Source organism: Camarhynchus parvulus, chromosome 6, assembly GCF_901933205.1.
Source record: "Camarhynchus parvulus chromosome 6, STF_HiC, whole genome shotgun sequence".
NCBI lineage: Eukaryota > Metazoa > Chordata > Aves > Passeriformes > Thraupidae > Camarhynchus > Camarhynchus parvulus.
This window is the reverse complement of record NC_044576.1, coordinates 28,306,363-28,323,035: the sequence shown is the minus strand read 5'-3', so window position 1 is coordinate 28,323,035 and position 16,673 is coordinate 28,306,363. Positions and strand designations below refer to the sequence as shown.

General features: G+C 39.4%; 1 protein-coding gene across 1 annotated transcript in view; it reads left to right on the top strand.

Annotated features, from left to right (window-relative positions):
* The window catches only part of GFRA1 (GDNF family receptor alpha 1), a 132,626-nt gene extending 128,575 nt beyond the window's left edge, over positions 1–4,051 (top strand). Inside the window, exons 8-9 of the mRNA XM_030950745.1 lie at positions 1,376–1,432; positions 2,148–4,051. Coding sequence (XP_030806605.1) covers positions 1,376–1,432; positions 2,148–2,309 — 219 coding nt within the window. The 3' untranslated portion in view covers positions 2,310–4,051. The remainder of the gene's footprint in view (positions 1–1,375; positions 1,433–2,147) is intronic.
* Positions 4,052–16,673: the final 12,622 nt, after the last annotated feature.

The window sequence follows — 16,673 nt, the reverse complement described above, 5'->3', positions numbered from 1 at the left end:
AGGAAATTTTACAGAGGGTGTTTATTAGTAAATTGAGCTATTATTTTGTCATATATACAAAAACTATCAACATGTATTCAGTATGTATTATTACTATAGCTAAGCTGTCTTTCTCTTAAATCCCAGCTATTTCACTTTTTCAGTTGTCTGTAATGTGTTCAGGTATCATCAAAAGCAGAGGATGTGTTTCCTAATAAGACGTTCAGTTCCTTCATTTGAATTCTAAAATCAGTAATTAGGTCACAGACTGTTTTGTATCCGTTGGCAGAACCAGTGGCTCTCAGATATGAAATAAATATCAGTATGTGGAACTGAATTTTTTTGAGGGCATAAAATCAGACTGCTCAGCACTTCTCACATCTGCTTCAGTCCAGGCCATCACTGCCTAAACCACTGAGATTCTGCAGTGCAAAATGAATGCAGCACTCTGAGATTTAGATGGGGTTTTTTTGCAGGAAATAAGTTGCAGGTCCAACAGAACGTCCAGGTGGAGGCACGACATGTGCCCAATGCAGTCAGTAGTTTTATAAACCCGTCTTCTCTTACAAGAACTGATTTACTTCAGCTCAGTTACCTCCTATAAAAGGGTGCTTGGTTTGTTTCTGGAATTTACAAAAGAAGTGATATTGAGAATCACTGAAGTGCTCAAGTCAGCCACAGCACTGTTTATTGAGAGCACCTTCCACACCGTGGGGATTAGTACTGCCCTTGTAGAAAAGCAGAAAACACCCAGCCCAGATTTGTTCACTTGAGGAGTGGAAATATTAAACACCTCCTGCTGCTGGACAGAGTGCAGGCTGCTGCTTCCAGTTTGGATGATGTCACCTGAAATGCTTCTTGCTTGAGTCAGTGTTCTTTTTGCAGCTTTGTAGAAGAGATTCTCTGGCAACCATGGCATATATTAAAATAATATTTATATTTTTATCATAATATTTGGGAAAATTACAAGAATCATTAAGGATAAAATACTCCTGTGTTGTATATTTTCCTAAAACTGAGGTATATCACAGATTATTTGTTAATATGCAGTGGTATTATGGTAATTATTAACTGTCATATTTCATTTCTTCTCATGAGTGTCCAGCAGCATTTTTAAGGGGCCGTAGAACAGATAACATGTTCTCTGTAGCTGAAGGCACTCATCATTGTAATTACTAAGTACCCTTAGTTGTCTGTTGGAAATTTTGCTGTAAATTCAAATGAGAATGTGAATGTTATTGGAAAACATGCAGTTACATTTGGCGTTTATTTGCTAATAATGTGCAAATCGCTGTCAAAATTATAGGATTATGACAACTGATGCAAATTTATCTAAGTGCTTTGTGCTGCTGGAAGTATAAATTGTACTGGGAATAAAATTTGTATTTTTTCACAGGCACAGAAGAAGCGAAAATCCAATGAGTCTGTAGATACAGAGCTCTGTCTTAATGAGGTAAGTGTGGATCTTGGATATTTCACAGCACAGGGGCCTCCCCATAAGAAAAGACATTCTGAGTCTGTCGAGATTATCATGGGCTACCTCACACTTGTCTTGTCAGTTTTGTTGTATTTGGATATCATAATGCATTAAAAAATTATCTCACTTAGAAGTTCAGAGCTGGGCTCAAAGTGTTCTCTGCTGATTCGATATTTCAGTACCTGTATGGTAAATGTTTAGGCAGATCCCTTAGTAAACACCATTGCACCTAGCAAGGATACTTGCTTAATAATCTGCACCCATGGATTAAATTTTATTTATTGTTATCCAGAAATAACTTGTCAAACAGATTTTTTCTGTTGACTGTACAGAGGGTGCAGTTTCTCTAAGGGTCTTGCTTTTACTGTTATAAAATAAACCGGCATGACAAACACGGACACCTCAAAAAAACCCCAATACTTTACACATGGAAGCATTGCTAAAGTAAGAATTTTTAAATATTCTTCTGTTTTTTTAAGTGTGCGGTACTGCTGTTAATTAATTTCAAAACACTGTCATTGGAACATCTGTTTTAATGCCCTTTTTATCATTCAGTTTATGAGATTGTTGTGTAGGTATCAGTGGAGGGTGGGACATGGGCAAACAAAAGATGAGTTTCATGAAGTAGAACTGAAATGCTTTGCAGTGAAAATGTTGTGCTGGTGACCAAGGAAGGTGTTGTGTCTTGCAGAACGCTCTGGGGAAGGACAACACAGCAGGAGTCTCCACCAGTCACATATCCGCGGAGAATTCCCTGGCTCTTCCCACCAGCTCCTACCTAAGCACACAGCTCACCCTGATGGCACTTGCACTCTCACTCTCTTTGTCCCTAAGCTCATCAGTCGTCTTGTAGCTGCATTACAAAAGGACAAAAGTGTTAAAAAAAAAAAAATCCCCCCCAAAAAATCTGTTTGCTGTTCTCTGTTGTTTATCTGGAATTCCAGGTCTGGGAGTTAAGCTGAGGCACTCCTGCTAGAACAGTCTCAGTCAGCTGGAATTTTATTTTTTTTTCTCTCTAAAAAAAGCTTCTTGTGATATTTAGAGGCTTTGTGAAATACTTGGTGCAGTGCTACATTCCAAACCCAAAAGGCTTTTGGGCATGCAGTGTTTTAAAGAGACAGTGTGTAAATTTGCCTGTAAAGCGACCTGGTTGGATTATTTTAATAATTACTATTTCCATTCTGGCTTTTACCTGAGAAAGAAGATGATGGTTTTCTTAAAGTCTTGTTTATCTCATTGAATAGTTTTGGTTTTCAAATTGATTGAACTTCAGACTATCAAGGATGCCAGGCTTTTGTCTAATGGTGAATGTTCTCCCAGAGAGTGGACTTTATGAAACTCCTTCATTTGATAAATCGCTACTGATGTTAAACTCCTTCAGTGTGTTAGCATTTTCCTCTTTAAATGTTTACGTACTGTAAGTGATTCTGCGTTCCCTGCTGAGAAGCCATTCTAATTCACATACAGATATAATGTATGTCTTTCAGTTCAATTCTCATAGAGTGTGGCGTAGAACCTCCTAACAGTACATTTATCTTTTAATTATAATCATCTAGCCTTAACAAGAGTGAAGATTCTTTACATTAGCAAGATGCAGCCATTGTGAAAGCTTGATAAAGATACATTTCTTTAAATATGAGGAACAAATATTGTTACAGGGTTTCAGCTGTACAGTCTATGGTCTTCTATGCTTCCATTGTGATAATATAGTCCAGTTATTATACTCTTTGTTTAATAAAAAGATGACATACAATTTATTTGCTCTGCTAAAACATCATCATCTGTTTATACATACCTGATAATGTCAGATCAAACAGCTACAGGAACTTCATGCCTTACTTCTCTTATCAAAACATTGTAGAGGGACAAGAGGTAGTAGGATATCATTTAAACCATGTTTTATTTCTTAGAACTGCTAAAATCAACACAAAAGGAGGGTTGATCCAATTGCAAGGCAGCATCCTGCACATGTACCCATGTGATAGGCTTTTCTCACCCTGGTAGTTCCTACCACAGACCTTGGCATTGCTGACATGATGAACTGTTTGCAAGACCAGCTCCATAAATTAATTTAATGGTTTGGATGGCAGTGTTACCGGTACACATGATTTAATGGCTTGGTTCCACTCAGTGGCATTGGCAGCTTCCACTGGCTCATGATGATTTCCTGCGGTATCTAGAAGGAATTCTTTAAAGCTTTAAATGTCATCAGATAGGCAGCATTTCTCCTAAGGGCTGTCTTTATACCTTACTGTGCTGGCTTGTTGACTGTTACAAGCAGTTATGTCTAAGTGATCAACAGTAATCAGTTTTGGTTCCTCTTGGAAGTAGAAGATAACTTCTGCAAGCAAGGAGTTCATCATGTTGAATGTACAGATTTACTCTTGAGACTTAACTTACACAATTATGCCCTGTCCTGCTCTGAAATGTCCAGATCAGTTATTTGCAATACAACTATAAATTACAAATTGCTATTTTATAAACTGCACTGAGGTTTGAGTGTGCAAAATACACATCTTGCTAAGAGATTATTAAACCTATTGACAAGTTCGTCTTTTGAGATTTTTCTTGGCTAATAATAAACACTTTCATAAATTTTGAAATTCATTTATGTACTCTTGATTATGGTCACATAATACAGGTTTCAAAGCGATTTGCATGTGATAGAATTCTACAATACTCTGTGCCACTGAACATAACAAATTAGACAATATTACGTTTTAATTCTGTGTTGATAAGAAACTGCAAATTACTTTCAAAGGCAGCAGAGCTGCTTTCAGAGAAGAGATATATAGACCATCATTACCAGCAAAGCCCATGTGGTTCCTGTTGCTCTTCTTGTAGAAGATAATCAAATTACTGAAAACTAGTGGCAGCAGAAAAAAGATCATGAGATTCATGATTTTTAAAATTAATCAAATTCTTTTATGTCAAAAGGAGTTGATAGTATAACCTATTGAAATGCTAATGAACACAGCATTGTAATTCAGAAGTCTGACATTATCCAATTAAAAATATTTTCAAAACAAATTCCTAAACATTATGATTATTAAATCCATCTTTGATCCACAAATCTCTCTCTGAAATATCATTTGTATTCAGCACATTAAACATTTTAGCCAGTATCGGGAATTTTCATAATCTCCCAGTATAGTGTATACTTTTTGAAGATTTTTTTATGTTTGCTTTGGTTGCATTATCTCTCTTGCATTTAATACCAATTATTAGAGCTTTGACACTGTCTGATCCAGAGTAAAAACTATTGATCACTTATACTGGAAATAACAACCTAATAAGCTTCTAATTACAAAAGAAACTGCAGGTTATCGGAGTCAGTGAGATTTACCTTTGGAAATAAAGTTTATATGTAGTAGAGGAAAAAGTGGTGGTTTTTACAGGTAGCCAAAAAAGCTCAACAGGGCACTTAAGCTTTTTGTCCTGTAAATTAAAAATATACCAAAGTCCTAATTTTAAAAATTAAATTGCTTGTTAAACAGGTGGAAAGGAAAAAAATACCCTTCGGAGTCTGACACTTTACAGGCATCATCATGCAAATATTGGAGGATTTTTCAAAGATGCATGTGGTGTGGATGATGTCAGTTTAGCATGGTGACCTTGTCTGTGCAGTTAAATGCTACAGTATTGAATTATGAAAATAGTTTAATTTTTTTCCCCTTTCAGTCGCTAAAATATCATGTGTTGAGTGCCTAATGAACAAGCTTAGCCTGGGCTTTATATAGCCCTTTAAAAGATTAATTTTATCTTCATAACAGTAATATAGGGACTGTCCAAATAAAGATGTACCTAGAGATGATCTACTGTTCCAGTTGTAAATCTCACCAGTTCAGTTGTGTGTAAATTAAATCATGGGCTACCATAAACACATCCAAATCATCTTGTACTGGAACAGACACTGTCATTAGTATTATTAACAGCATGTTTATGCTTCTTTTTGAAAGTAGTGCACACAAAGGTAAAATTGAGACTGAACTGAAATGTATGGCTGAGGTTTTGCAGTAGTCAGCGTTACTCTTCATTCCACAAGATGTTCCAGTGAAAGAGGCACTGAAGGTGAACCTTTCAGGTATTTGCAAGAATAACAGCAGGAATAACAGCAGCTGAGGGTTTTCCTTGGCCCAGTGTGGGTGGTGGCACCTCCAGCAGGCAGCAGCCCCAGAGAGTGACCATGCAGGGACTTGGTCAGTGGTGACAGGGGCAGCCCTGGCTTCACTGACCAGGCTTCCCAAGATCCAGCTCCTTCAGGAGGATGGGGATGAGGTGCTGACCCTGAGCAGGAGCTGTCTGTCCATCTGTCTCCACCAGGGCACTGGCCACTTCCCATTGAGCAGCTTCATTCCCACCGTGTCAGTAAGAAGAATTAGGAGGAACTGGAATTCTTAATCATTTCAAAGCATACCTAGACAGACTCTTGTCTGGAGACCTGTTCCCAGGTTTTGTGGTTTGTCTTTTTGTTTGTTTGTTTGTTTTCCCCCCTGCCCCAGTGAAATTACATCCCTCTAGAGACCCAGCCTTTTGAACATGAGTGGTCACAATTTGTTGCAGTTCAAATCAGTAGACTGAAAACATGAAAGTATCTCCTTTTGCAAAGCCTGTGCCACGAGGCTGGAGATAAGAAAACATAGCAGGAATCACCTTGAAATCTCAATTTAATTAAAATTTGCGATTGTTGGCTAATCACTATGATATTTCCATGGAGTAAAGGTGGTGAGAAACCAGTGAAGTAGAAGAGCAAAACTCAGAACAGCTCCCTGAAGGGACATAAATCTTATGTATGTCAAGTGACAGGAGTATCTCATACTTAGGTTCTAATAAAAGAGCTGGATTTTGCTGCAGCAGCAGCTCCTTCAGAGCAAGCAGTAAAAGATGGAAGCACAAGCAGTTATTCATACAATTATAACTTCCTTTGTCTTCAATACCAAGGTGCATCTACCTCACTGAAAAATATGTTCAATTTATGACATTATTTCTTTCTGCGTTAAACTGTTCTGCATTCTTCATGTTCTGCATTAAAACTGTTCTGGGCTAAGGAGGCCTCTGGGGTTGTTTTATGCCCATAAGGTTGGTCAGATTGTACCTGATGTCCCTGACATCAAATAGAAATATATTTGGTTCTGATGAACTTGGCAGAGAAATTAATCCAGTGACTTGTTAAATATTTCTCATCTTTAAATATTTGCTTTTTCTCAGCAGCCAGTTCCTCCTGTGACATTTCAATTATTGGCTGTTTCAGCTTCTCTTTAACTTCAGAAGGTCATTTTGTCCAACTCCATGGTATTCAAGTTTATTCAGCGCTGATTTTCTGGTTTTCTTTTTTAATTACAGCCTTCACTTTTGAGAAGAAAAAGATGTGATCAGGAATATGTCTCCACTGAACTAAGAACACCTTTAACGGGGAGAAAATTGAAAGTTCCCATTTTATCTCTTTAGCACTAGTTTGACTTGAATAATCTAAAACATTATGTTGTTATTCCCCAGATGGAATTTAAAATTTAGTTTGGTACTGAATAGGATTGAAAACTTCCAAACTCTTTGCAAGCTATTAGAAATATTTAAATACTTCTAATGTATTTTCCAGTTGGAATTTCAGTCAAATGGATAAAGTCTCACTAAGTAGTAAATTCTTACAAGAGTAAGAGTTCTCTGTGGGAACTTTTGATGGCTCTGTTCTTAAGGTAAAATCAGGGGAGGATGATGAATTCTCATTTTTGACTCAGTATTATCTTGAATTTTGTACACCCTTGCTTCATGTTCTCTTCTGATGTTTGCCTCTGGGCAATGTTTATACTTAATAGATGCATATTAGATGTGGGCACCTCAATAGTCAGAAGCCAATTCCTGCAACTCCTACAAGATGTTCCATCTGGTTTTTATCATTCATAAAAACATGAGCAACAAATTCAAGATGTGGCCTAAAAATTACCTGAATTTTAAAGGAGCACAGAGTCAACAAATTTCTCAGCAGCATTTCTTACCAAGACAGACTGTGATAATCTAAATTGGTACTAAACTACTACTATCTAGACTATTCACAGGAGTTCTCTGAGCACATTTAACCAGAGTTTAAACCAGTTTCTGTTGTTTTGCCTTATACAGTGCCAATAGCTGTTGCACAAGTTAGAGCTAATTGTTGCCTAGATTAAAACACCCAAATCTTAGCCCTCTTTCACCTGCTGGTAGTGATTCCAACATTATAATTCTTTTGCACTGGTTTATAATCTGTTAAAAGGAGAACTTCCTAGAATCCAGAAGAAAGTGAGTCATAAATTTAAGGTCAGTTTTCCTCAAATTCTCAAATTCCTCCTTCCAAAATACCAAAATATTTGACTTCTTACAAACCTCTTTCCTCTAAAGCCTTTGTGTGTGCTCCATCACTCAGGCCTGTCCAGCTGGGGTGAAGCTTATCCCTCACTAACAATCCTGTCAGAGCTACATGCTGACAAATACGTCATGGCAGGCTTGCTAGCTGCAGCTCTTCAGCTGAGAAAGGAGTTGATTTTTGGCCACTGCACTTGTCCTTAGGTCAAAGCTTAAATGCTACAAAAGCTAAACCCCCACAGTTGTAATGAACCACAGGGAGATGTAAACTCCTTCAAGCACAGAAGCCAGCACATCTACTGAAACTCTGGAGTAATTTTCAAAATAAGATTAAAACTATATGGTCCTCTCATGGTAATGTTTATGGAATAGGATATATTTGACAGAATGAAGCTGGAGAAATAGGAGAAAGCCTGAAGATGCAAAAATTACTGTTTAGGGAACCACCATTTATTTTAGCAGGAGATACTGCAGAAAGCACACTGCTGAGAGAGAAATGTGTGTCCCACTGAGGATAAAACAGAGAAATCATGGATTTTTTCTTTGACTTTGTGGATTAGCCCATGGAAACTGTTGCCCCTTCTGAGAAGTGAAGCAATTCTTTTGGGAGCATGCTAACCTAGTGCTGGGAGCACAGGATCTCCCTCTCACAACCCCAGACCTGGTTATTAGCAATGACATCCTCTGCCTGCTTGGGGGTGAGACAAGGCTTTAACCTTTAAGTGAAAGTTAGGACAGAAGGAATGTTTGTAAGGGTTATTAGAGGTGGAACAAAGCCTCACAGGGGATTGTGCCTGGCAGTCAGGAGTGGACAACCCAGACTGAGCTGAGTCATACATTTCTTAAAAAGAAAACTAAGAGGTAAAAATTCAAAGAAAAATATGGTCTTGATTTTTATATTGCTGCTTTTCTGGGAAGTGCTGCATAAAATCAACCTCTTACCTCTTCCTAGTAGCCTACATTATTTCTGGATAAGAACAAAAAAAAAAATCCAAAGTGCAGTCAGTGGGAGAAATTACTTCACTCCAACATGTGGGAAGCTTAACTGGTGGCAGTTGTTGATCTCCATGTTCTCCCTCCCCCAGAATTATTGCTACAGAGTTTGCCCTGACAGGGTTTGTGTGATGTTTTGTGCAGCATTACCTGGTACTGAAATGATTAGCTGTGATTAGTACTGCTCTGGCTGGGAAGGTGCGTGTGTCTTTCACCTGAGGGTGGGTTGAATTTTGCACTTCTGGTGTAAACTACAAGTTGACGAGAGCTGCAGCAAAAAGGAAATAGCAGGAGAAAGCTCACAATAAAAGTAATTTTTTTTAACATCATGATGATCAAGCAATTAATTGAGGGTAAGCAGAAGTGGTGAAGATAAAGGCAACAGGTAGCATTTGGACCCAGGAGGACTGGCATTCACTGTGATCTGAGGATATCCAATGTTAGTATTTTCCTGCACTTTTTGCCACCTATTTTTACTCTTTGTCTTTTTCCAAAACTGTCTAGAACCTGCTTCCATTTTCTGGAGGAAATTCTTACCCAAACAGTTACCTTCTTGTGCAAATTCTGTGTTGTCTTAGGGATTTCTGTACATCTCACTGCAGGTTATTCTGTGTCAGGTCTTCAGTCGTAATGGCTGGTAATCTGTTGTAAAAAAAACCCCCAAAACCACTGTTCACTTGTTCCTGTTGACTTACTTGCTCTGAGGACGTTGCTCTTTGGACTGTCCACACTTTGGAAGTCAATCCATGATGTTTGGCGTTTTCTGTTAGCATAATCCTCCTGCATTAGTATTGTACATATCCAGAAAAAAATCCCTCTCATTAAACATTATTCTCTTTTGTTATTAAAAAGCATGTTTTTGTGAGAACAATTTCTTGCTTGTTTTTCTTCTGTTTTGATTTACTATTAAAAAAAAAAAAAAGGAAGCTTAACCGGCAAAAAAAAAGGACAACAAAGTTGATCTCATTTTTCCCTGTTGTTTTGCAATCTACCATGATCTAAGAAAATAAGAAATAAAGCTTTTTCCCTTTAAATATCTGTTCATTTGCTTGCTCCCTAGTCTCTTTGTGTTAGTGAATGTGGCCTGCAAAATTACAATGAGCAGGCAGTATCAGATGGAAATGATGGAGGGACGGGCAGGAGAGGGGCCAGCTGGCCCTGTTCATGCTTGTTCACTCTCTGGCACGCACAGACGCCTCCACACCCATCCCAGCCCTTCATCCTGCCAGGCCAGAAAGAAAGGGCTTGCTCCTATTTTCACACAATGGCAGCAGAAGAGCTGCAAAGGCTTTGAAGACAAAAGCCCTAGCGGGAGGATATTTTAGGAAATGCAGAGTGTGCTGGGAGAGGAAAGGGAAGGTGGATAAACAAGCTTTCAGGATGCCTTGCCTCATGTTGGTGACTAAAAACCAGGAAAATTATTTTAGCATTTACTCATATCCAAAGTGATATTTAACAAATGAATATATTATGAGCAAAGAGCAATCACACTCACCCATGTAAAAGCTGCTGCTCTGCAGAGGGCCAGAGCCTCCCACCATTTTAAGGCCAGACAGTTTAAATTGCTGTTGCTCAGAGAGAGAAGCAAGGTCTGGGGGCAGGGTGCGAGAAGGAGAGATGGGAGTGATAGAGATGCACAAAATCCAAGGTTAAAGGTCTGCTCTACAGGGGCTGAAAACACTTTTCCAGCTAAGTCATCATCATGCTTTGGCAGCTCCAGGAGGGTCTAGAGTTGCAGGGGTGATGCAAGTAGGAGATGTTTAGCTGTCCTGGCATCGTTTGCTACCCAGATGATCTGTGTTTCAGGAGGTGGGAGGGGAAGGCAGCACATTCTGTTTGGCAGTATCCAACACTCAGCTTGGCTTCCTGGGCCAGCTATTGAGGTTTCTTGGATTTAGGAGTCATTCTGCTGCTATTAAGTCCTGTACATAAAGTGCTCCAGGTTCTTCAGCTCCAGCAGTGCCATCTTCCAAATGTTTAACCATTTCAAAGTCATGTTTGGAGAGTGTGGTACACAAAAGCAATCAAAATGTTTGCCAGTGTGAGTTAGCATTGGACTTCCCTTCTACCTTTCCCTCCTTCTCTGTGCTGCCACAGCTCCAGTGCTGTGAAAAAGGAGGATGAGGATGGAGAAACAGCAGCAAAGCCTTCACTCATGAGGTACAGCTCCATGACAGACTTGCTGAGCAGCCTCTCCTGGGACAGATGAAACCAAGCTGCTTTTGACATCACTGAGCAGCCAACTGTGCATGACCAGATGGATTCTTCAGTGTGCCTCATCTGTGGGTATGATTTTTAGGCTGTGTTTTTTGATCTAGGGTTGGCGGGGTTTTTGCTTTTAATTGTTCACACGTAGGCTGTCTTTGGCAATTTCCCCATGGGCTGACAGATCGTGGCAGTTAGGGCTACTTTTCCTGGACAAAGGCTGGGCAAGTTAGTGCCAAGGGACTGCCTAGAAGGTGCACAAACATTGTATTACACTGCCTTTGTTCCACATGTAGAGGTTATGCTGTTTATAAAGAATGACTCCTCATAGCATCCATCTCTTATGACATAGGGCACCAGCATCCTCAAGAAGAAACAGTTCTCTCTCCACTGTCCTGGCTGCCATGTGTACAACAGTGCTCATCACATTTTTGGCTGGCTTCCTTTAGGAGCGTTGGTAAGGTCTAGTGATGCCTGGATGAGTGAGGTTATCTATTTTACATGGCTTTTATAGAATAATTTCAGTTGAATGGGTTGGGTTGTGCAGAGACGTTTTAAATGACACCCTGGTAAACAGATGAATGGTTTGGCATCTTCAAAGCAGGCATGGACAAAGATGGACAGGTTAGAGGGGGAAAATCTGACACCTTCCCACTTGGAGTTTTCTTGGAGATGCATTTCCAGTGTGCCATTAAATTAGCAGAGTTCTAAGCTACACAGGAAAGGGATCTTGAAGGTGATCCTGCCCATTTCCCAGGCATGCTCCTAGAGCTCTCCAAAACCCTCTGCCCAAGCAATCAGCCTGCCCTGACACTTGCACTGCTCCTGCATGCTGGCAAAAAACCCTGTCTCTGTTATTGTCTGCTTCATGCTGAGTTCTGGTTTGTGTTCAGAGACAGAAGTATGATTTCCTGAAACATTTTTTTGGTAACAATAAACTCAGTTGTTTGGGTGAGATGCATGTCTTTTTTTGGCTCTGAATACAAATTACACCCCCTAATTCTGCGTCACCAAATTTTTTTATCTGTATTAATTACAGAAAACTGCAGAGCAACAGCGAGGAAAAAGCCAAAATGAGGGACTGGGAAATGTTGCTCCATGGTAATTGTGCAGAAGGCTTTTTGGATTGGTTGTTGTTGCTTTTTTTCCCCAAAGAGGATGATAGAAAATCTTTTGCTCTGAGGTAGAAAGTGTAGTTTAGAGACTCCTTAATAAAAAAAAAAAAATTATCTTTTGTAGCATTATAAAATAAAGTCTTGTAGTCAATTGCTTTGGAAGGACCTGCAATTCAAATCTCTGAATTGCTTTGTATATATGTTTTAAAAAAAGAACAACATTCCACCAATATTCTCAGAGAAGTTAACTAAACAGATGGTATTTATCTCCAGGTTTGCAAGTGTGCCACATTTCTCTTGCTTTCAAAAGAGATGTTAACACAAAAATCTTCAAGAGAAGCAGTTGGAAAGTCTCCCACAAAGTACACACACGGATATAAATTATAAAAACAAAAATGTAAAAATAAATCTGCATTTACCAATCCACTGCCGGCTTCATTCTGGTTTGGAGAGGCTCAAAGGTAGCATTAACCTGGCTGTGCAGTTCCATTTGCTTGTTTGTCAGAGGTCAGAATCTGGTGGATATAAATACAGTTTAGCTTTTATTCGTCTCCAAAACAGTATTTGTCAATATTTCAGTGCTGTTTTGAGCAAATCAATGGCTGCACATAACTCACTGCCGGAGGGCTTTATTATTAATACAAATGTAGGTAGGCTAAATATTGAGTGACATTATTAGAAAGGGATTGTCCTTCCCTCTGTGACTTTGACTGATGTCAAAGGAACATAAAGCTCACTAACACTAGCCAGGTTTCTGCTCATACTTATCCCTCCCTCTCTGCCCATCATGGGAGCTGTTGAATAATCAAAAGGTTATTCAAACTGAGTTTTAGAGTGCTCACAACCTGAGTTAGCATCTGGAAAGAATTTCTTCTCAGGTGAAAGGCCGAGGCATCTCCATTCAGCCTTTTCAGTGGAACAGATTAGGTCAATGTGTGAGAAGCTCCACACCCTTCATCTTGAAATGTTACATGCAGGGCTGTGGCATAACTAAGAACAATTATGTCCTGGGGAATCCTGCTTTCAAATAATGTCTCATTTCAAAAAAAAAAAAAAAAAAAGAAAGAAAGAAAAAAGAGCACACATAAAAAATACTTACAGCTGAAGTAGAAGTAATTTCCATTTATAACGCAGTACCTGAGTTACCTCAGGAACTGGTGAAATAAACAGGGACCCTTGCACAGATATTCCACTGCCACATTAACCTGGCCTGAGGTTGGCCACAAGACCTCCTGGTGCAGTCCAGTGCCTGCTGCATCCCAAATGCCACCACTTGCAACAGCCCCAGTGGGCATCAGAAGCGGCCAGGAGCAAAGCTGAGGCTGATGCTTTCCAGGCACACAGCTGGCTGCAAGGACAGTCCTCCTGTCAGCTCCAGTGGTGCCCAAGCAGCTGATGTGTGATGAGGCAACTGACTGGTCAGCCGGGCTGTTATTCTCTTCAAAAATACTTAACCTGAGCTCATGAAAGGAATACTGTTGGCCAAAAGAAAGAGATAAATAGCTACATTAATGCTGCTTGGTTAAGTATGGTCAGTGTGTTAAGTATTTCTGTAAGATCTCATCCTGAAGTGGCTGTATATATATATATATGTATGTATGTATGTGTGTGTGTGTGTATGTGTGTGTGTGTGTGTAACTTACTTTTTTAAACTGACTTTAGTAATAAATGGGTCAATCTTGTTACTTGAAATGTGGCAGTGAGATTTTTAAAAATGCCACAGAGTTTTCTCATGAAGAACACAAAATTTGTGAAGTTGTGGGATTTCTCTTTTGATTAGAGGCTATCTACACTTGACAATAACTTAACTTTCAACACCCAGTGACATTAATTTCACTTGACTTCCTGTCTTAAGGTCAAAAACATTAATCAGTGCTTCTATCATTAGCTGAGTTTCCTTTTCTATTAAGCGATTATGATCACTTACTATTAATGAGTCATGAAGTTTTAATAAATTTTTGCTAGTGTGAAATTGCTAAACAGTAATTATGGCATATACTGTATGGATGGTTTGCTCCACAATGTACATTTTACTTAATGTTGGTTAGAAACATCTACAAAAAACAACAGAAAGTAATTAACTAGTTACGGCTGAGGATGCAGAATGGCCTTTTTCACCACAGTTATAGTCAATAAAAAGACAAAGCAGGTCATTTTTTTTTGTCATTCTTGGAATTATTGTATTTCTGGACCTTGTGACTTTGTAGTTCTTTATATGAAATGACACTGCCAAGGCTGCTTACTAAACAGGGGATGAAAGAAAATATCACATCTTTTAAGAGCTATTGTTTTAACTTGGGTTATATTTTTACAGTTCTGGCATTGAAACAACAAGGTTAAAAAACAAAAGCCAGGCCCTCTCCATTAATACAGAAGATAAATAACACAACAAATCCCATTTCCAAAAAACTGATGTCTGAATACTGGCTTGGCTTTCCTGTAGCTTGGCATTACTCACAGACACATCCAAACAAGCACAGCCAGATGCTCGTTGGGAGCTTGGCTCAGGATTTTATTGGTTAACTGACTCTTTTAAACACCCAACAACCAGGAGCTGGACTCATGGTGGCTGACAAACTGGAAGGTGGCTCTGAGCACAGAACAGATCAAGAGGGTATATTAAAGAAAACAAAGGAGGTTGCAGTGCTAACAGTTTCTCTAATAACTTCCCCCTGTTCCCAATTTTTTGGTTCACTGATATCTGAGAAAGCTGTATCTGGCACAGTCACTGCAAATGTACTCTCTTTTGTACTGAACCATGTTTTCTGGACCAACCAAATAGAGGAATAGGGTCAACTCAGGCATACTGGCTTTTCTGAGCACTATTTCTTTGGCACTGCACTCATCTCACAGCAGACAGGTACTTAAAAATATCAGATTAAATCATTTTAAGTGTTTGTTGCTGTATTTATAGTAACACACATGGAAGTGTTGCCACTTCTGAATATGCACTGGGTGGGAAGCCATCTGGGTCTGTACTGTCCTTTTTCAGTAAATCTTATCAAACTGGTGCTGAAAAATTGGAGATGGTTCCAAGAAGAGCCAAAAGGGTGATGCTAAGCGTCTGTGAAAAGCATGGCTAATAGCACATCCCTAACTGTGCAATCTCATCACAAACCCACTGTGTACTGTCATCAACACTGACTGTGGGAACCTAACAAGGAACAGAAAATTAGAAAATAACTAGAAAGTTTTCCATCCATAGACAAAGCTCTAACAAGCCTGGCTGGCTGTTAAATCTAGACCAGATCAGCATAGAGAAGTGTTGTATTTTTAACAGAGAATGTAAGTAAACATAGCAACAAGTAAGCAAGATTTGTACTGTGTTCTCCACCATTGAACAAAATCTTTAAAGCCAGACAAGGTTTTTTTCTCAGAGAAAAGCTGTGTTCAAGGAATGATTCAGGCAAGTCCAGCATCTTGCACAGTGCCAGAAGACAGCCTCTTAATCTATTAAAGCTATTTCTCTAGGATATAGCTCTGTAGTGTTTGGGGCTTCTGCTTTGAGATGTTAAAACTGAGTTTTTGCACTGTCTTTGGAAATTCTTTGTATTCTAAAATGCAAGAACAAGACACAGTTCTGGTTATTTCAACCACGGACGAATCCCAGCAGATCTGGCCTGGCAGCACACATGGGTGTGTGGGAAGGCTGGCACTGTGCAGGTCTGCAAAATGTCTCATGCTGGTTGGCTCCTGTACTGGAGAAGGAGCACCAGCATGGTGCAGTGAGAGATGCTGCTTCCACAGGTTTCCTGTCCTAGCCCTGCAGAACCAAGGGGCATGATTCAGAGCTGTGTTTCAATTCAAACCTTGTGCTTGTCTGAAACGGAGCAGGTCTTTGCTTTCCTTGATAAAAATGGTGAATGCCCTGGACCAGTACAAAAGGATGTCTTGCCTAGCCTAGGATTAAATAGAAGTAAAAACAAATTAATGAGCTTCCTATGCCTCCAGCAAAAGCTGTGCCACTGTAAGCAGCAGTTCTGTCCAAAGTGCACAGTTGCACCATCGTGCTGGGACAAGGTCAAAGCTCTATTGGTGGCTGTGACCATCTGTCTCTGCAGACACTGAGCACCATCTCCTGGGAGAGTTACACAGCAGTATCAGACCACAATGGAGCAGCTGCATTGCTCACCAGCAGTTACTGGGATCCTTGCCTGTATGACTTGAACCAATCTGAGGAAGATTATTAAAACATTAATTCATATCTCTTGTCTTCATCTTCCTGGCCTGACTCTCACAATGTTCATTACTAGGTAATGTGCAGTTATAACATCTTAGTTTTACAACTCTCTGAGGATACTTTGGGTCAAAAATGAGCTTGAGATTCCAGGGCACAAGAGAAATATAATTTTTATCTGAAGAAGCAACATAGTGTAGAGAGAATTATGACCAGCAAAAGTCATCATAGCCAAGTACCTACTGAAAGCAATTTTACTTTAATTGCACCTGAAACTGACAATTCCTGAATATGTAGAAAGGACAGTAATTGCTTTGCAGGGATTTGCAAGAAGCCACTGAATGGTGCCTTGGATACTGTGTAGGATTACTGGGAAAGCCCAGCCATGCAT